This window comes from Hyla sarda, chromosome 5, assembly GCF_029499605.1.
Source record: "Hyla sarda isolate aHylSar1 chromosome 5, aHylSar1.hap1, whole genome shotgun sequence".
In the NCBI taxonomy this organism is placed as follows: domain Eukaryota; kingdom Metazoa; phylum Chordata; class Amphibia; order Anura; family Hylidae; genus Hyla; species Hyla sarda.
Window position 1 is genome coordinate 184,170,459 of NC_079193.1, and position 21,458 is coordinate 184,191,916.

The following is a 21,458-nucleotide window of genomic DNA, read 5'->3' on the forward strand; positions in this document are numbered from 1 at the left end:
TGCACTACGAGCGAACTACAATGCTCAGAAGAGAAGGAGTCATATTTGGCTTTTTGAGAGCAAATTTTGCTCCGGGGGCACTTCGCATTTAGGAAGCCCCTATGGTGCCAGGACAGCAAAATAACCCCCACATGGCATACCATTTTGGAAACTAGACCCCTTGAGGAACGTAACAAGGGGTACAGTGAGCATTTACCCCCACTGGTGTCTGTCAGATCTTTGGAAGAGTGGTCTGTACAACATTTTTAATTTGCACAGCCCACTGTTCCAAAGATCTGTAAGACACCAGTGGGGGGTAAATTCTCACTGCACCCCTCATTACATTCCGTGAGGGGTGTAGTTTCCGAAATGGGGTCACATGTGGGGTTTAGTTTTTTTTGCGTTTGTCAAAACCGCTGTAACAATCAGCCACCCCTGTGCAAATCACCTCAAATGTACATGGCGCACTCTACCTTCTGGGCCTTGTTGTGCGCCCCCAGAGCACTTTGCGCCCACATATGGGGTATCTCCGTAGTCGGGAGAAATTGCATTACAAATTTTGGGGGCTTTTTTCCCTTTTACCTCTTGTCAAAATGAAAAGTATAGGGCAACACCAGCATGTTAGTGTAAAAAATTTATTTTTTTACACTAACATGCTGGTGTAGACCCCAACTTCACATTTTCATAAGGGGTGAAAGGAGAAAAAGCCTCCCAAAATTTGTAAGGCAATTTCTCCCGAGTACGGCGATACCCCATAGGTGGCCCTATACTGTTGCCTTGAAATACGACAGGGCTCCAAAGTGAGAGCGCCATGTGCATTTAAGGCCTAAATTAGGGATTTGCATAGGGGTGGACATAGGGGTATTCTACGCCAGTGATTCCCAAACAGGGTGCCTCCAGCTGTTGCAAAACTCCCAGCATGCTTGGACAGTCAACGGCTGTCCAGCAATACTGGGAGTTGTTGTTTTGCAACAGCTGGAGGCTCCATTTTGGAAACAGTGGCGTACCAGACGTTTTTCATTTTTATTGGGGAGGGGAGGGGGGCTGTGTAGGGGTATGTGTATATGTAGTGTTTTTTACTTTTTATTTTATTTTGTGTTAGTGTAGTGTAGTGTAGTGTTTTTAGGGTACAGTCACACGGGCGGGGGATTACAGCGAGTTTGAGCTGCCACGCAAAATTTGCTGCATCGCAAACTTGCAGCCTGATACTCACTGTAAGCCCCTGCCCATGTGAAAGTACCCTGTACATTCACAGGGGGGACCTCCAGCTGTTGCAAAACTACAACTCCCAGCATGCACAGTCTATCAGTGCATGCTGGTAGTTATAGTTTTGCAACAGCTGGAGGCACACAGGTTGGGAAACACTGAGTTAGGAAACAGACAATGTTTCCCAACCAGTGTGCCTCCAGTTGTTGCAAAACCACAACTCTCAGCATTCTCAAACATGCTTGGAGTAGTAGTTCGGCAACATCTTTAGAGCCAGATGTTGCCGAACTACAACTCCCAGCATGCTTGGAGTTGTAGTTTTGCAACATCTGGAGGACTACAGTTTGCAGACCACTAATACAGTGGTTCTCAATCTGTGCCCTTCCAGATGTTGCAAAACTACAACTCCCAGTATGCCCTTACTGTCCAGGCATGCTGGGAGTTGTAGTTCTGCAACATCTGAAGGGCCAGATGTTACAGAACTACAACTCCCAGCATGCCTGGACAGTAAGGGCATGCTGAGGATGTGTAGTTTTGCAACATCTGGAAGGGCACAGTGGTCTCCAAACTGTGGACCTCCAGATGTTGCAAAACTGCAACTCCCAGCATGCCCAGACGCCAAGGGCTGTCTGGGCATGCTGGGAGTTGTAGTTTACAGGGTCCCAATACAGCAATGCATGTCGCTTTACGGCGACGTGCATTGCTGTAAAGGGCCCGACCGCGGCTGAAGATCTACTCACCTGTCGCCGCCGTCTTCATCGCAGGGATCCGGGTCTTCAGGGACGAGGTAAGTACCGGGGCCGGTCCCCAGCACTCCCCCGTCCCCCACCGCGTCCTCCGGTCTTCCTCCCGTCCTCTCCGGATTTTCAGGGGCCGGGCGGAAGTAACCACCCCCCCCCCCCTGCGATTGGTCGGTTAACTAACCGACAGATCGCAGGGGATCGGAGGAGGTGGCAGGCTTGCCACCTCGCTCCTGTGCTTTAGCATGGTCCTGGCTGTCTGTGACAGCCGGGATCATGCCAAATTACCGGGCGGTCGGGTCCCAGAGACCCGATCAGCCCGGTATCGCCGCAGATCGCAAGGGCGATTTCCCTTGCGATTTGCGGCAATCGCTGACATGGGGGGCCTACATGGCCCCCCTCGGCGTTTGCCCTGGATGCCTGCTGAAGGATTTCAGCAGGCATCCGGTTCTGATCTCTGCCCGGCGCGCGGCAGAGACCGGAAAACGTAAGGGCGTACTAGTACGCCCTGGGTCCTTAAGGCCCAGGGTGTGAGGGCGTATCCATACGCCCTGGGTCCTTAAGAGGTTAAATAAGACTGGTCGACTAAATGCCATTTTTACTAAATTCTACCCTGTGTGATGTGTAAGCCCAACCTAAATGTGTGCTGCATTAATCTGTGGCCACTTTTTACCTTACAATTCATGTGATCCAAAAGGAAATCATTGAATCACATGATTTGTGGGTAAAAAGCCACAGGAAAAAATGCAACCAAAATGCATGTACTGAAACCTGCATGTAACAGCCCAAAATAAAAATGCTGACCAATTTTGAGCTAAAAAAAACACATTAAAGGAGTATTCCAGCGCAAAATAATTTATCCAATATACAAAGGATATGGGATAAGTTATAGATCGTGGGGAGTCCGAGCGCTGGGGCCCCACGGGATCTCATGGACGGGGCCGCGGCAGTCTGCAGGAAGTGAAGTTCCGTCCCCAGCGTGTCACCCACCCCGTCATGCGGGGACGGAACGCCCCTTTCCAGCATACTGCTGCGGCCCCGTCCAGGAGATCCTGGGGGGCCCCAGCGCTCGGACCCCCCGCTATCTATAACTTATCCCCTATCTTTCGGATAGGGGATACGTTATATTGCACTACAGATCTCCTTTAAGGGTGGAGTCACACACAGCGCATCTCCGGTGTATTTGACGCTCCAGATGCGCTGTCAACAGACACAAAGCTGCAACAGAGCGGGCTCCCTGCAGCTCTGTGTGTCTGCTCATAGCGACAGATTTCCTGCCGGCAGTCATGAGCTGACACACAGAGCTACCTGGTCGCAGCAGGAACCTCGCTCTGCGTTCCCTCTGTGACTGCCAATAGCGCATCTGCAGATTCGCTGTGTGACCCTACCCTAAAAATATAGGCTTAAAAGAGTCATTGCTGTGTATGGCAATTTTTACATGGCAGAATTTCCGAGTGGTATTCTGCGGAAATATTTGGTTGGAAATTCTGCTGCAGCAGAATCCCATTAATTTCATTGCCATCTATGAAGATGGTGCATTTCCAAGCAGTCCTAGCACCTCTGCAACATGCAAATGTGCGGGACATCCTTCCCTGTTTTTTGGGCAGGCATTATGCACATTTTCGGCTGTGTGAACTTAGCCTATGGCTGGGTTTACATGGCAGAATTCCCTCACTGAATTTCCTCTACTTCTCCATGTAAAAATCCTGGCACACAAGTAATATGAGGCAGATCCAAGCAGAATTTCCATGTGGAAACTCTAAATGGAATCCTTGAGAAATGTAAAGCCCCATTGACATCAATAGAAGGTCCTGATCAGGATGATTTTCGAAGAGGAAATTCTGCCATGTGAACCCAGCCTATGAGTGCTAGAAGTATACTGCCACCCAGTGATAGTGCCGAGTACTGCAGCCAGTTATCCCAATATGCAGTATGTCTCCTCCGAGCGTCAGAAAAGCCGCATATAGGGGGTTGTATTTTACTTGAAAAGCAGCAGGTAAATGTAAAGGCTAAATCAAAAGTCAATAAGAAGCAGATTATAGAACAGATCCCAGTCACACTTCCATTTAACAACTGAAGCACAGATCCCTTGTAGAGCGCTGTGGAATTTGGCGGCGCTATAATATGTGACCTGGGTCCCTTTAAGAACCAGTAGCTTCGCTGAGAAGCTTTTTTCTTAGGTCACCATGGCAACGTGTCCCTGTCTAGCGCGCGCTGTAGCTCTTCCAGATCCATTGCAGATTTTTACCCGGATCTTCGCTCTACTGCGTCTGCGCACTGATCAAGCCGCTGCCTTCCGCATCTCTGTGACGTCACATACCAGAAGTGACGACACAGGTTGCATGGACTGTGGACGAATGATAAACATTGAGGTGAGGAGAATCTGGGAAGTAAGGAGGATCAGGTGGTTAGTTGTTGTATACAGAGGAGTAGTGTGTGTTGTATACAGAGGAGTAGTGTGTGTGTGTTGTATACAGAAGAGTAGTGTGTGTGTGTGTTTAGTTGTATACAGAGGAGTAGTGTGTGTACACTGCTGAGGATGTTCCTGTATGGGTCATTGTGTCATTACATTGTATACAGAGGAGTAGTGTGTGTGTGTACACTGCTGAGGATGTTCCTGTATTGGTCATTATGTGATCAGATTGTGGTATACAGAGTAGTGTGTATCGATCATTGTGTAACCACATTGTATATAGAGTAGTAGTGTGTGTTGTATACAGAGGAGTAGTGTGTGTTGTATACAGAGGAGTAGTGTGTGTGTGTTGTATACAGAGGAGTAGTGTGTGTGTGTTGTATACAGAAGAGTAGTGTGTGTTGTATACAGAGGAGTAGTGTGTTGTATACAGAGGAGTAGTGTGTGTGTTGTATACAGAGGAGTAGTGTGTGTTGTATACAGAAGAGTAGTGTGTGTTGTATACAGAAGAGTAGTGTGTGTTGTATACAGAAGAGTAGTGTGTGTTGTATACAGAAGAGTAGTGTGTGTGTGTGTTGTATACAGAGGAGTAGTGTGTGTGTGTTGTATACAGAGGAGTAGTGTGTGTGTGTTGTATACAGAGGAGTAGTGTGTGTGTGTGTTGTATACAGAGGAGTAGTGTGTGTGTGTGTTGTATACAGAGGAGTAGTGTGTGTGTGTGTTGTATACAGAGGAGTAGTGTGTGTGTGTGTTGTATACAGAGGAGTAGTGTGTGTGTGTTGTATACAGAGGAGTAGTGTGTGTGTGTTGTATACAGAGGAGTAGTGTGTGTGTGTTGTATACAGAAGAGTAGTGTGTGTGTGTTTAGTTGTATACAGAGGAGTAGTATGTGTACACTGCTGAGGATGTTCCTGTATTGGTCATTGTGTGATTACATTGTTATATACAGAGGAGGAGTGTGTGTGTGCACTGCTGAGGATGTTCCTGTATCGGTCATTGTGTGATCACATTGTTATATACAGAGGAGGAGTGTGTGTATACTGCTGTTCCTGTATGGGTCATTGTGTGATCACATTGTATACAGAGGAGTAGTGTGTGTGTGTGTGTGTGTGTGTGTGTGTGTGTGCGCACTGCTGAGGATGTTCCTGTATCGGTCATTGTGTGATCACATTGTTATATACAGAGGAGTAGTGTGTGTGTACACTGCTGAGGATGTTCCTGTATCGGTCATTGTGTGATCACATTGTATACAGAGGAGTAGTGTGTGCACACTGCAGAGGATGTCCATGTGTCGGTTGTTGTGATCAGATTGTGGTATATAGAGGAGTACTGTGTGTACTGCTGAGGATGTTCCTTTATCAGTCACATTCAGAGGAGTAGTATGTGTACACTGCTGAGGATGTTCCTGTATCAGTCATTGTGTGATCACATTGTTATATACAGAGGAGGAGTGTGTGTACTACTGTTCCTGTATGGATCATTGTGTGATCACATTGTATATAGAGGAGTAGTGTGTGTACGCTGCTGAGGATATTTCTGTATCGGTCATTGTGTGATCACATTGTATACAGAGGAGTAGTGTGTGTGTACGTACGTACACTGCTGAGGATGTTCCTGTATTTGCCATTGTGTGATTACGTTGTTGTATACAGAGGAGGAGTGTGTATACTGCTGTTCCTGTATGGGTCATTGTGTGATCACATTGTATACAGAGGAGTAGTGTGTATACACTGCAGAGGATGTCCATGTGTCGGTTGTTGTGATCAGATTGTGGTAAATAAAGGAGTACTGTGTGTACTGCTGAGGATGTTCCTGTATCAGTCATTGTGTGATCACATTGTTATATAAAGAGGAGGAGTGTGTATGCTGCTGTTCCTGTATGGGTCATTGTGTGATCACATTGTATACAGAGGAGTAGTGTGTGTGTGTGTTCGTGTGCGCGCGCACTGCTGAGGATGTTCCTGTATCAGCCATTGTGTGATTACATTGTTATATACAGAGGAGGAGTGTGTGTACTACTGTTCCTGTATCTGTCATTGTGTGATCACATTGTATACAGAGGAGTAGTGTGTGTACTGCTGAGGATGTTCCTGTATCTGTCATTGTGTGATCACATTGTATACAGAGGAGTACTGTGTGTACTGCTGAGGATGTTCCTGTATCAATCACATTCAGAGGAGTAGTATGTGTTTATTGCTGAGGATGTTCCTGTATCAGTCATTGTGTGATCACATTGTATACAGAGGAGTAGTGTGTGCACACTGCAGAGGATGTCCATGTGTCGGTTGTTGTGATCAGATTGTGGTATATAGAGGAGTACTGTGTGTACTGCTGAGGATGTTCCTTTATCAGTCACATTCAGAGGAGTAGTATGTGTACACTGCTGAGGATGTTCCTGTATCAGTCATTGTGTGATCACATTGTTATATACAGAGGAGGAGTGTGTGTACTACTGTTCCTGTATGGATCATTGCGTGATCACATTGTATATAGAGGAGTAGTGTGTGTGTTTGTGTGTGTGCACACTGCAGAGGAGTCCATGTGTCGGTTGTTTTGATGAGATTGTGGTATATAGAGGAGTACTGTGTGTATCACTGTGAAATTACATTCAGAGGAGTAGTGTTTATTGCTGAGGATGTTCCTGTATCAGTCATTGTGTGATCACATTGTGGTATATAGAGGAATAGTGTGTGTGCACACTCAGAGGTAGCTCCAGTTATACTTTACAAATCTATTATACTGACCAATAATATCAGTGTTATATTATCACTATATTTATTACCATTATACTGTTACTGACCAAATCCTGTATACTGAGACCAATAGTATCAGTACAAAAAACAAAAATGGTGAGAACTTCCAAACAAAGTGAAATATGTGCACACTGCTAGCTGTGTTACCAGTGAGGGACAAATACTGCCACACCATGACTACCATTCCGACTGACTAATACAATAATGGCGGACCAATGGGGGGAATTTATTATTGGATTTGGACAATCTTTTTGTGTTGTGAAAAGTGCATTTTTTTCTGTGACATGTCATTTAGACTTTATACCTTTCTTATTCAGAGCACTTTGGGGGAGATTTATCAAAACCTGTGTAGAGAGAGAGAGAGGTGCAATTGCCTGTGGCAACCAATCAGATTGCTTCTTTTATCTTTATAGAGACCTGTGAAAAATGAAAGAAGCAATCTGGTTGCCATGGGAAACTGCAGCACTCTTCCTCTACACAGGTTTTGATAAATCTCCCCTTTGTGCTGTGGTCACTAATTAATGGGGACCTTTTTGTGAAATGTCTCTCCAAAGTCGCACGGGCCAGATTTAGAAGGTATCACAGGGAAGGTGAACCCTGCCCTATATATCTCTAATTTTTTTTCTAATCAACTGATGCCAGAAAGTTAGACAGAATTGTAATTTTACTTCTATATAACAATCTGAATCCTTCCAGTACTTATCAGCTGCTGTATACTACAGAGGAAGTTGAGTTGTTCTTTTCAGTCTGACCACAGTGCTCTCTGCTGACCCCTCTGTCAAGAAATCCCCATAGCAAACCTCTCCTACTCTGGACAGTTCCTGATATGGACAGAGGTGGCAGCAGAGAGCACTGTGGTCAAACAGAAAAGAACTATACAGCAGCTAATAAGTACTGAAAGGATTAAGATTTTTATATAGAAGTAATTTGCAAATCTGTTTAACTTTCTGGCATCAGTTGATTAGAAAAACTTGGTTTGCCTCCAGAGTACCCCTTAAATAAACAGTGATGTCCACTCTGGGACATAACAATTTATCCCCTATTCTAAGTATAAGGTATAAGTGTCAGATCCCGGGGGGTCCGACCACTGGGACCCTCTGCGATGTTCCGCATGGTGCCCAGGCTCTCTGCATAAAAAGATCTGTGGCTGGCATGCCTTTTTGCTTTTTTTTGCATTTTTGCTTTTCTTCCTCGCCTTCTAAGAGCCATAACTTATTTGTTTTTCCCTCTTCAGACCTATATAAGGGCTTGTTTTTTATGTGGCCAATTGTACTTTGTAATGACACCTTTTATTCTACCATAAAATGTACGGCGCAACCAAAAAATATTTGTGGGGAAATTGACAAGAAAACCGCAACTTTTGAAGGGTTTCCTTTTTGCACCAGTGCACCAAGATGTACATTTACATTTAATGTCGTTAAGGGGTTAATGTTCACTGGCCGGCGGCCGCTGTAGAGTAGTGTAGGAACTGGAGACTGCGTTCTGTGCCAATCACGGTGACAGTGTAAATAATGTCCCAGCACTCGCCTAGAATAAGGAGCTTCCTTTAAATCAAACAGGACGCGTTTCGGTGGTAGCCTTCCTCTGTCCTGTTTGGTTTAAAGAATATGCAATAAATCTCCTTATCCCTGAATATACTTGGTGAGTCCTAGCGCTTTATTTACACTGTTACTAGACCTGATCCACCATGTGCACCACCCCCAACGGTAGTGCCGACCAACGTATATACTAATCACAGTGACAGACGCACCTGAACTGAAAGAGAAGGGAGTCACGGATGGTCACTGGAGTAGTTATCGGAGGCGCCTCTCTACTTTCTGTACCCTGCACTCCTGTCTGTACCCTGCATTCACCAATGATAACACCCTACCCAGCATGTCTCCACAGCCATATTTTTTATGGCCGCTCTCTCCTGAGATGCTGATATGTAAGCAATGTGCAATGAGGACTTATACCCCTCTTACCATTTATTACAGGTCTATTGGATATGCCATAAATGTCTGATCTCTGGAGGTCTGGACACTGGGAACTCTACTTTTATCAAAAATGTGAGTACTACCCTCCACACTGGAGAAGGTGATTCAAGGCTTTCTTGTCCTCACCACCCATAAATCTCTGGATAGCTGTCCCTTGCATCGTCACAAACTTCTCGGCTCGGCAGTTGCTGACTTTAGCCTGCATAAATTAGTTCAGCTTTCAGGTGCTCCGGTGGGCTGGAGACTCTCTCTCCTAGGACTGTATCCACCAGAGCACCTGAAAGCTGAACTAATGTATGCAGGCTAAAGTCAGCAACTGCCGAGCTGAGAAGTTTGTGACAAATCGAATCACTGTAACTTCGCTCATCTCTAATTTCTTCTCACATAGTACCTTGCAAAGCCAGCGCAATAGTTACCCTTCTCCCTTCACATATCATTTATAGTAGTGTACTGTGTAAATTTAAGTCTAGCACAGCGCCAGCCTGTTCAGTTCATAACACTCTCACCAACACAATGGCAGAGAGGAGTATGTGCTGTGCTGTGAGTGGCCATAGAAGTAAGGGTGCATTCACATCACGTTTTTACCATCCTACTTTTTCTCAAGATTTTTTTTACCTTCATATTGTACAAATCTGCATGCCAAGTCGTATCCATTGACTTCCATTAAGTAATCATTTCCAACACATGCATCAGTTTTAATCCGCATCTGAATTTGTACTAGGGATCGACCGATATTGTTTTTTTAGGGCCGATACCGATAATCGGTGGAGGTTAGGGCCAATAGCCGATAACTTATACCGGAATATCAGTATAAGTTATCGGCTATTTATCCCCCCCGCGACACCGCTGCACATCATTGATTTAAAGCGGGCGCTTTAAATCAATGCACTGAGTGGCTTTTGCGGTGCCATAGGCCGCCGCTGCCGCCACCCGCTTCTCTCCCCCTGCCTGTCCGGTGGTCCTGAGTCCTATCACCGCCACCGCTCCCCAACCCACCACACCGCGACAGCCCCACCGCGACCGCCCCCGACCAGCCGCATCGCCCCGGCCCCATTGCCTCCCCCATCCCCGGTTTTATAATTACCTGTTCCCGGGGTCCACTCTACATCTGGCTCCGATGGCGTCCACTGTGCGCACTGACGGTGACGTCACGTCGCGCACGTCACGTCACTCGTCATTGAGCACAGCGTAACGCAGGACGCAGCAGGAGCAAGAAGTAGTGTGGGCCCCGGGAACAGGTATTTATAAAACCGGGGATGGTGGAGGCAATGGGGCCGGGGCGGTGCGGTGGGGGGTGCGTTGCGGGGGCCGGGGGGTTTGGTCGCCGTGCGGTGGGTTGGGGGGGGGGGGGGCGGTCACGGTGCTGTGGGGGCGGGCCATTATCGGCTTATCGGCAAGGTAATTGCTGATACCGATAATGCCCAAAATCGTGATTATCGGCCGATAATATCTGCCATACCGATAATCGGTCAATCCCTAATTTGTACGTTTTTAGATCGGGGGTAAAATCCTGGTTGACCATTATTTTTTGCCCAGATTCAAAATCGGATCAAAATCGTGTCCGATTTCTTTTATCATTATAACCTATGTAAATCGTAAATCGTCTGACGGTGCGATTTCATCAGATTTATCACACACAAATTTTTTTTTTTTTTTTAAACATGCGCAGTAGTCTCAGAATACTCCGGAAAGTGCTAGAAACTTCAAAATTCTTCAAGATTTTTTTGTTAAAATCGGTGAAATCTTCTGCAATACTATTTTTGGATATGATTTTAAATCGGATGCCAAACAAATATTTAGATTACGATTGTATACAATTTCAGGTAATCCAATATTGTCCGATTTTACTCTCTGTTAATCGGATGGTAAAATCGTGATGTGGAAAGGAAATCCTGTTTGTGCACTACTACTACTACTACTACTACTACTACTACTACTACTACTACTACTACTACTACTAGATGTCTCAGCCTTTGCCTTGCTCCTGAAATGGAGAGAATGAGAAATGGCTGCACCATGGAGGGAAATCTCTCATGGGCTACATAAGTGTTTTTTTCAGATTGAATGATTAGTGTAGGATGGAGAACAGAGTAGATACACACCAGATAAGTGGACATAGAAACATTCTTTTCTAATAACTCATAAAGTTTCTTACATTTACTTGTACTGTTTTATGCAGAGTTTGTAGAACAGTAAGTTCACACCATCATTGTGGTCCGTTCAGCACCAAACAACAAAGCCAAAAGGGCCCTTTGCAAAACGGGTCCTGATGGATCCTATTGACGTCAATGGGGCCTATCAGGTGTCTGTTATTTTAGAGGAGTTGAGCGGAGAAAAATTAGTACTAAAATTTGTATAATTTTCCGGCTTTTCAATTATCTGTTTTTTCTTTAAACCCACTGCCTCTGTATAAGAAAGCCATGCCCTGTTTCATGCTAAACTTTTTGATATAGAATTTATCAGAAATGCAGAAATGATCCCCATATTTTTTGTTGGATTTGCAAATAATTTTCAAAGATACATGAATTAATTTTATATTATGCACCCTCTTTTCCCTGCAGCTGACCTTTACCATTTAGCTGCTGAGTATAAGCTACCGTCAGAGCAATATTCTACTTGTGCTGGAAAGAGCAGCTCAGTGGTTCAACTATTACTGGTAGGTATTTTCTGTGAATATATTGAAACAAACTATTATTTTAATGGTTTTCTGCTGGGGTGTATTAAAGGGGCTATGAGCCAGGATAGTCTGGAAACCTGTTGGTGTTAGCACAGCGCTATTATATCATGTGTCTTCTGACTTTTAAAAAAAAAATCTGATTCAATTAACTGTTTTTCCTGGAGTGCGGGTTGGCTTGAAATAGTGTCCAGGTCCATTGTCCTATTGGCCTCTGTATGATGGAACATCAATATTCCTTCAAAAATGAAGTATAAATGCATTCCATTACTGTAACTGGGTCATACAATCACAAGTCTGTCCCACAGAAAATCAGAGTGCTTTATGTGTGAGGAGTGGTCTGTCCTGGATCAGATGACTACATTTGAACTACAGGATGACATCATAACCTCTCAGACTCTCCTGGTGGCTCCCAGACCCCTCCCCACCCAGCTCTATCTGTATTCTGCTGCTATAATCTCTTTGGAATCAGTATATATAGCAGTTTTACACCTTACCTGAGGCTGCATTCACATGTTCAAAAATGCAATGTGTGAACACAGCCTAAACCAACCCACAACTCAGCAGTTTAGGATTGTGATTAGGTTTGTTTCATTAAAGGGGTAGTCCAGTGATGAAAAACGTATCCCCTATCCTAAGGATAGGGAATATGTTTCAGTTTGCGGGGGGTCCGACTGCGGGCAACCCCCCCCCCCCCAACTCCCGACCCCCTTTAAACCCCCCCCCCCCCCCCCACCCTGCGATCTTTTGTACGAGGCCCCGGCTTGCTGGCCATATAGCGAGTGTCGACCACAAGCGGCCGACATGCCCCCTCAATACATCGCTATGGCAGAGCTGGAGATTGCCGAAGACGGCTCTCTGGCTCTGCTATAGAGTTGTATTGAGGGGGCGTGTCAGCCGCTGCTTCGTGCAATGGTCAGCACGGCCCCTACCTGCGGGCTGCCGGGCCCCGTACAGGAGATCGCGTGGGGCCCCAGCGCTCGGACCCCCCGCGATCTGAAGCTTATCCCCTATCCTCAGGATAGGGGATACGTTTTTCAGCACTGGATATCTCCTTTAAGTAAATTGCACCACCCCCTCTTTCTGCGAAGCAAGAGGATTCACGGGAAATATAGACAGGAATTAGGAATTAGTATGGCTAAAATCCCATGCCTGCTACATCAACTAAAACATGTAAGCACAAGGCATGCAAAAGAACCTCTAAATTTTTTTTCAAATAATGGCCTATGCTGACCTTTATAAACAAAACTTCCTGCAGTGCTTTTTTAAGGAAGAAGAAGAAGCATTTCTTTAGTATCACCCACAGTAACCTGTTGGTACAGGTTGGTAGTGCACATGACACTTATGATAATGATACTTATTCCTGATCCTTCACCCTGTTCGGCCCTTATCCTCAATATTCGAGAGGCAGGCTTGATGCATGGTGGCGCTCCAGGAGCATGCAGACGTCATTTGCTGCTGCTTCTTCAAGCCTGCTTGCAGCGAGGCCGAGTGAGGAAGCAGAAGCATAACCTGCTGCCCGAATAAGGAGGATAATGGACAGAGTGACGGATCAGAATAGGTAAGTTATTGTCGGGGTTAATAACTCATTTATGAATTATGGTCAACAAAAATATGAAGAATATTATGACCGTTATGAATTGCCAAAAATATACAAACTATGCAATTCACCATATCTGGGCCCGACTATTTTCCCATACATGAGTTCTTTGAAGTAGCCGTAGAAGTGACTTTTGCAATATAATAAAATAATAACGCAGTTATAAAAATATGTACATTTATTGGTTACAATTGATGAACATAAGAGTAATAAAAACAGTAGTAGGTTAGTTCAGATATCAATATATTACTTTGCATAGAGATCATCAGATTACATGATATCGTATGGGCATTTCACATGTATAAAATGTGAGTAAACCCCGCCCAGTTCTAACCACAACTATCTCTGGTAAGATACGGTACTAAATATACAATTTATAGTACGCTACTAATTAGGAAGACTTAAATTAAGTTTCCTCGTGGAAATTATTATGTCATGTGTTGTAGCAGACTAGGATCCCATCAGACTATGCTAATATGCAATATGATCATTGCATTGCTCACAATAAGACGTGCCCCATTAATCTGCAGTAGAAGGGGGTGTGGCTTATAAACTACTATTACAACTCATAATTGAGGTTATATATAAGCCAGGTCTGCTACTATACATCACATAATTCTGTCCGCATTAAAAATGAGGTAACTTAATCAAATAAGAAACCTGTGTACTTCTGGATGAAAGATGGCTGCCTGGGGTCCATGGGAAAGCCTGTAGTCATAACCGGTTATCAGAGAAGGATGGGCTTACTGGATCTAGCTCTCTCCCTGGTTCTTCATGGCTCTGCCCCTTCAGGTAGCCTCTAGGAACTTCTGTGATGAGGATGTGTTCTGCAGTCTGTGTGTCTGTGTCTCTGTTATTTGTCAGTCCTCCCCCTGTGCTCCTTACACCTGCTTTTAGCTTCTTTTCTGCCTTAAAGGGGTACTCCCGTGGAAAACTTTTTTTTTTTATATCAACTGGTGCCAGAAAGTTAAACAGATTTGTAAATCACTTCTATTAAAAAAATCTTAATCCTTCCAGTACTTTTTAGGGGCTGTATACTAAAGAGAAATCCAAAAAAGAAATGCATTTCCTCTTATGTCATGACCACAGTGCTCTCTGCTGACCTCTGCTGTCCATTTTAGGAACTGTCCAGAGAAGCATATGTTTGCTATGGGGATTTTCTCCTGCTCTGGACAGTTCCTAAAATGGACAGCAGAGGTCAGCAGAGAGCACTGTGGTCATGACATCAGAGGAAATTCATTTCTTTTTTGGATTTCTCTTTAGTATACAGCCCCTAAAAAGTACTGGAAGAATTAAGATTTTTTAATAGAAGTGATTTACAAATCTGTTTAACTTTCTGCCACCAGTTGATTTAAAAAAATGTTTTTCCACGGGAGTACCCCTTTAAAGATCCACCCAACAAATATCATATTATCCAATGATGACTGGTGTGTGTGTGTATGGAGATCAGGGCTAGTCACATGTCTAGTTAAATGACGTCACAGCTAATGGTTTACTATAATTGTGTTATAGATGTAAAGGAATATTGTGGCCACCTGTATACACATCAACATCCTTGTACTACAATGCCATTGATACTTCTCAGGCATCCCAAAAAGATGGCCAGAGATACAGATAAATACAGTGGTCCCTCAAGTTACAATATGAATTGGTTCCAGGGCGACCATTGTATGTTGAAACCATTGTATGTTGAGACCATAACTCTATAGAAACTTGGTAATTGGTTCTGAAGCTACCAAAATGTCATCCAAAAAGTAGGAAAAGGTGAGGATTAAAGAAAAATAAGTAGATAACTAATACAGATAAAGTAAGTCCTTACATATAAAAGTAAGAAATAGCTGCTGGAAGCTGTAAATCACTGTCTATGTCAGTTTTTCCCAACCAGTGTGCCTCCAGCTGTTGCAAAACTACAACTCCCAGCATGCCCGGACAGCCGTTGGCTGTCCGGGCATGCTGGGAGTTGTAGTTTTGCAACAGCTGGAGGCACCCTGGTTGGGAAACAATGGTTTATGTAGAGGACAGGAGCTTCTTCAGGGTCCTATACAGTACACACAGTGTCCCAAATGGAGCCACCCTTACTTGGTGTCCAAAGGAGTCCAAGGTAAGGAATAGAGATGAGCGAACTTACAGTAAATTCGATTCGTCACGAACTTCTCGGCTCGGCAGTTGATGACTTTTCCTGCATAAATTAGTTCAGCTTTCAGGTGCTCCCGTGGGCTGGAAAAGGTGGATACAGTCCTAGGAGACTCTTTCCTAGGAATGTATCCACCTTTTCCAGCCCACTGGAGCACCTGAAGGCTGAACTAATTTACGCAGGATAAGTCATCAACTGCTGAGCCGAGAAGTTCGTGACGAATCGAATTTACTGTAAGTTCGCTCATCTCTAGTAAGGAATAGTACAGAACTTTTAGTTCCTCCCTGTACCGTAGGGGGCGCTACCAGACAGCCATTCAGTGCTTGTACTTCAGTAATAGAGGTGATTTACCAGCAAAATGCCCATTCTGATTGGTCAGTTCCTCCAGTTGTGACACGTTTCACAGATCTGGACTGTCTGTACATTGTATGTTGAGTCTGGTTTCAAGTTACAATGGTCCAGAAAAGACCATTGTATGTTGAAACGATTGTATGTTGAGGCCATTGTAAGTTGAGGAATCATTGTAGAATGCAAATACAATCCATTGTTAAACACACACGCACACATGCCTGTATCCAGGTGTGTAGAGCAGACCACTCATTGTGTACAGACAATACGTTTTACTCTCTAGGACTTTCATCTGAGACTTGTCATTGTTTGGTAAATCACTGTCAATAAACCATTGTCTAATTTGTTGGTCAAACCCCTAGTTCCTATTTACACGTCTCTGACTTTTTCAAACATTGACAGGAATACACATTTCTAGAGAGATACTATGGGGGAGATTTATCAAAATCTGTCCAGAGGAAAAGCTGCCCAGTTGCCCCTAGCAACCAATCAGATCGCTTCTTTCATTTTTAACAGGGCCTCTGCAAAATGAAAGTAGTTATCTGACTGGTTGCTATGGGCAACTGGGCAACTTCTCCTTTGCACAGGTTTTGATAAATCTCCCCCTATGACTCCACTTAGGCGTTCTGAGAACTCATACAAAATGGTGGCCACATTGCCATGTTATTATTCCATTTAACATAGTGATTTCTTTTTGGTCCTACAATAAGTATGACAATATTTTATCATCAATCCTTATCCTTCTCTTTACACACCTGTACCAACAGGTTAGTGCAGGTGACATTGATGACAGATTTCCTTTAAATGGATAGTATATTAGTCTTGCCTGCATTGTGCACACTTCTGTTATAGTCCTCTGCTGGCAGTAAGCTACAGTACATATGAGCAGCTAGTTGTAGACTGCTGAATGTGGCTTTCTCTATCAGTTTCTGCTCTCCAAGATTAATGCATGTAGATCACACAGCGCTGTTAGGGTTTGTTCACACTGAGGAATGGAATTCTCGCTTAAAAATTCCGCTGCAGAATTCTCCGTTTTTTGTTTTTTTTCAGCATGGAATTGACACGGATTTTCTGTGCGGAGTATTGGAGGAAACTGTTTATTTTTGTATTTATTTATTTTTTTGCTGTACTACAACTACCAATGTATTTTTATTTTTTTTTTCACCTGAAAACTTGTTCGGCGAAAAAAATAATTTAACATTGCGGTCTATGGGAATATAGACGCGGATTCCGCATGAAGAAAGAACATGTTCATTCCTCATGCGGAACGGAATTCCGCTTGCAGAAATTCCTCAGTGTGAACTGAGGAGCGGAATTCTATTCAATTCAATGGGATTTGGCACTGCTGAATGAATTGGAGAGGAATAAGCGAGCATAATTACTCAAGTAAATTCAGTGTGAACATACCCTAATAATGTGCAACCACAGTCCTTCTGCTAGGCATCCCGGCACATCTCCTAGGGGGGTCCTGAGACCCCCCCATGTCAGAGATCGCAGGAAATCGCAGGATTTTCTGCTATTTCCAGGCTGATCGGGTCTCTGGTGACCCGATTGCCCGGAAAATAGGGAAGATCGGAGCTGTCAGTGACAGCCCCGATCATCCTGAGGGATAGGATGCAGTGCTGCGATCTCCTCCTATCCCCTGCCATTAGGTCAGCAATGAATGCTGGCCAATGGCAGTGGAAGACTGGGGGTTGCCATGGAACCCCCCCCCCCCCCCCCGCTCTGCCCACCCCTGGATGTCGGGCAGAACAGGAGAAGAAGATGGCGGCCGGTAGCTGAGGAGAAGATGCTGTGGGGACTGCCGATAATCGGTGACAGCAGCGGAGATCAGTGGCGCAGGTAGGGAAGCGACGGTGGGGGGGGGGGGGGGGGGAGGTGGCAGTAAAGCGATATTTACTGCTGCCCTTCCAGTGGTTGCCAAAGGGAGTTGTAGTTTTGCAACATCTGGAGGGTCACAGTTTGGAGACCACTATTACAGCGGTGCCCAAACGGTAGCCCTCCAGATGTTGCAAAACTACAACTCTCAGCATGCCTAGACTGCCCAGGCATGCTGGGAGTTGTAGTTCTGTAACATCTGTCCCTTCAGATTTTGCAATTTTGATCAAAATTTTGAAAATTGCTGCTATACTTTGAAGCGCTCTAATTTTTTCAAAAAGTAAAAATATGTCCATTTTATGATGCCAACATAAAGTAGACAGATTGTATTTGTGAATCAATATAAAATGTATTTGGAATATCCATTTTCCTTACAAGCAGAGAATTTCAAAGTTAGAAAAATGCAAAATTTTCATGAAATTTTGGGATTTTTCACAAAGAAAGGTTGCAAGTAGCGATGAAAATTTACCACTAAAATAAAGTAGAATATGTCACGAAAAAACTGTCTCGGAATCAGAATAATCGGTAAAGCATCTTAGAGTTATTAATGCATAAAGTGACAGTGGTCAGAATTGCAAAAAAGGGCTCAGTCCTTAAGGTAAAAAAGGGCTCAGTCCTTAAGGGGTTAAAGCATACCCTTCAGATCCAACTAAATTTTTTTTTTTATATTTCACTCAGTACCTAATCCTGACCATGTACATCTAATTTTTGTGTGTCTAGCACCTTTATATTTTTTTTTATTACACTTTTAATTTAGCTCACTAGTCTGAATTCCTCTCAAAGGGAGGGGGCGTGGCCTCACTGTGCAGGTCTACGCCCCCTCCCTCAGTATGCTGTCTGCTCACATCTCCCCTAGCATTAGCAAAACCACAACTCTCAGCTTGTCCTCACTCACAATAGTGGGACACAAGATGACAGTGGGAGGATTTATCCTTCAGCTGTGCGCCCTGCGCTCACAGCTGTCAATCAAGGAAGTGTGTCCATGACATAGGTGATGATGCATGGACACAGCAGGATTAGTATGTGTCCAAGCAGGCAGGGGGGGGGGGGCAGTTGTTTGACTGGGTTTTTCAGTATGAAATACAGAAATTTTTTTAATGAAAGCAATTGCACAACCTATTGGTTTTGTATGCTTTACAACATATCAAAAGTTTTGGTATCTGACAGTGCCCATTTAAATTTTGTGGGAAAAGTTTCAGGATAACTGTGATTGACAGCTATATATGTATAAGTGTGCAACTAGAGAGCTGTCAATCACAGAGTAGGACCACCCACTTAACTACTTAGCCTAGAATAAGCAGAGGTTTACAGGAATAAATGACAAGTTATACTGGAACCTTTCCCACAAACCTATATATAAATCTTTTAAGCAACTCCTGCTCTATAGCATGCTGCCTGCAGATTGGACTGTAGGCAGCCCTAAGTGACAGACTCCCTTTAATATAAATATGGAAAATAGTTTAGTCACTACGATAACTAGGTTTTATTTGCTACGGTTTTAAAGCAAATTTTTTTTTTTCCCCTTCAATTCCGGGTCTCCTTTGTTGCTTACACTGCCATTCTTGATCACAGGCTGTGTTCTGCATTGCAGCTTACTACTTAATTATCAGTGATTTTCAAATGCAAATTACATTTCCTGTTATTTAAGCATTCACCTGTTGTGAACAAATACGTCAAATGAATAATTGGGGAAAAAAAACTATGTGGAGATACTGAAAAACCTTCCGTGCTAATGTGGTTTGTTTCATGTTTGTCTTTCAGCCATTCCTTAGCGGGAAAGCTGGGGACTGAATAGAAATGAGTGCGGAACAGAATAAACCACTCTTTGTTTGTGAGGTAAGTTTATATTTTTCTTAATTTTTATTGATCTTGTTGAACTGTTTTTTATTTAAATTTTTAAAATATGACAGAATTTTTATAAATACGGCACTCATTGTGATGGTGTTCAAGTACAATCTCAATCCTTGATAATTGGTACAAAAAACTTGGCACTCCATTTTCAGTATATATGAGAATTTTATTTGTTACCCTAAATATATTTATTGATGTTTCAGTTCTAATCGGACCATTATCAGAAATCCAGATTGCTGCGCAGAATGGTGTAGATAGGTAGAATAGGCCAATTGCCATAAAACAAGCGTGCTGTAGTGCGGCTTATAGTCACTTTTCCTAGCGGCTATCGGTTGCTTTACAGTTGTTTGTTTCCCTGCAATTGGAGGATTCTACCTATCTGCACTGTCCTTCCCAGCAATAGGTCCATATATTTGTATTTAGGACTGCAAATAATATTCACCTATTCTAAAAATTGAGTGCCAAGTTTTTCGTTGCTTGTATGAATTTTTATGTTCGGACATCTCCGCTCTCGCATCTCAGTAATTAGAATAACCATTAAATTGGGTTCTCTCAAGATTAAAACTTATCCACAGGATTGGGAATGACTAGGTGATTGGTGGGGGTCCAACTGCTCGAGGTCGGTTGTCCTATAAGTATATGGAGCAACAGTGCACATTCTTTGTCATTGCACCATTAATTTACTATAGTGCTTACTAACATTGCCAAATCCTGAAGCCTTACCTTCCTGATGTAAAGAGCCGCCAAACATAGTAACATAAAGGTTGAAAAAAGACAGACGTCCATCAGGTTCAACCTATGTCCCTATTTTGTCCCTACTGTACTGATCCAGAGGAAGGCAAAAAAAACCTTATAAAACTGATGCAAATTGCCTCATACTAGGGGAAAGATGCCTTCCCGACCCAATGTGGTAATGAGAATAAATCCCTATAAATCTAGTATTCATACTCTGTAATATTATTACTCTCTAGAAATTGTGTTTTTTCGTTTACAACATTGACCGTGTAGGTTCAGTGTAGCTTTATTTTAATTGTTCACACATTTCCCCACATAGTGGTACCATAGTGGTTTTAATTTTTTTATTTTTTTTTTAAACTACTTTTTTTTCTTTTTACACTTTTTTTTACAATTTTTATTTTCCTAGGGGATTTCTATAAGCAATAATTCAATTGCTTATACAGTTCAATACAATGTTGTTGTAGTACATTGAATTGCTACATGTTGACCTACCAGAAGGCTGTACCAGCAGATCTCACTTGACAGCCATTTATAAAGTTTCTTGCTACCTTGGTAACAGATCAGCACCCCCTGATTGCATTGCAGGAGTGCCGAATGAAACCTTGGAGAGTGCGACACCTGCCAAAAAACTAAATAGCAAATGCCACATTTTCTATTGGTTGCATCACCTACAGATCAGCATCAGACTTGCTGGTCAAGTTTGGTCAGTGACAGTAAGTGTTGGCTGCTGATAGCAGACAGTACCCATTGTGTATGGAGTGGGCTCAGCTCCTGAGACCACTCCATACTTCCCTACCTGATCCATTGCATCCATGTGTGTTATGGGTTAGGAAGGAGTTAATGAATTCTTGTAAATATGAAGCATATTTGCAGTGGATAATTGTTGTACCTTCTTAAAGGGAACCTTCTCAGGTTTATGTCCTGTCTGAAGGCAGTGACACAGCCCCTGATTCTACGGGTGTATTACTATTTCTATACAGCAATTTTACAAAATCATCATTTATGTTCTGCACCCAAAGTTCAGAGCATTAGTCTTCCCAGTGATGTGCACATGCTCAGTAGTCCTGGATACTGGATATTCATAAGACCTCATTCATGCTCACCAGCTTCTGCTTTACAGTGTTTTGCTTATACATTGTATAGACAGGTTTCAGTCAGCAGCAGGTAG

General features: G+C 43.5%; 1 protein-coding gene across 7 annotated transcripts in view; it reads left to right on the forward strand.

The window, feature by feature from the left end:
- Positions 1-3,901: 3,901 nt before the first annotated feature.
- Positions 3,902-21,458, forward strand: part of LOC130273676 (uncharacterized) — a 92,585-nt gene continuing 75,028 nt past the window's right edge. The window contains exons 1-5 of one of the 7 annotated variants that reach the window (XM_056520866.1): positions 4,147-4,297; positions 9,068-9,139; positions 11,629-11,723; positions 14,854-15,105; positions 19,463-19,537. In XM_056520866.1, the coding sequence (XP_056376841.1) occupies positions 19,499-19,537 (39 nt within the window). In that variant the 5' untranslated portion in view covers positions 4,147-4,297; positions 9,068-9,139; positions 11,629-11,723; positions 14,854-15,105; positions 19,463-19,498. Of the gene's footprint in view, positions 3,922-4,146; positions 4,298-9,067; positions 9,140-11,628; positions 11,724-14,853; positions 15,106-15,386; positions 15,443-16,430; positions 16,591-17,555; positions 17,666-19,462; positions 19,538-21,458 lie in introns of those variants that run through there. The other 6 variants (XM_056520865.1, XM_056520869.1, XM_056520867.1 and 3 more) reach the window with 6 other exon arrangements.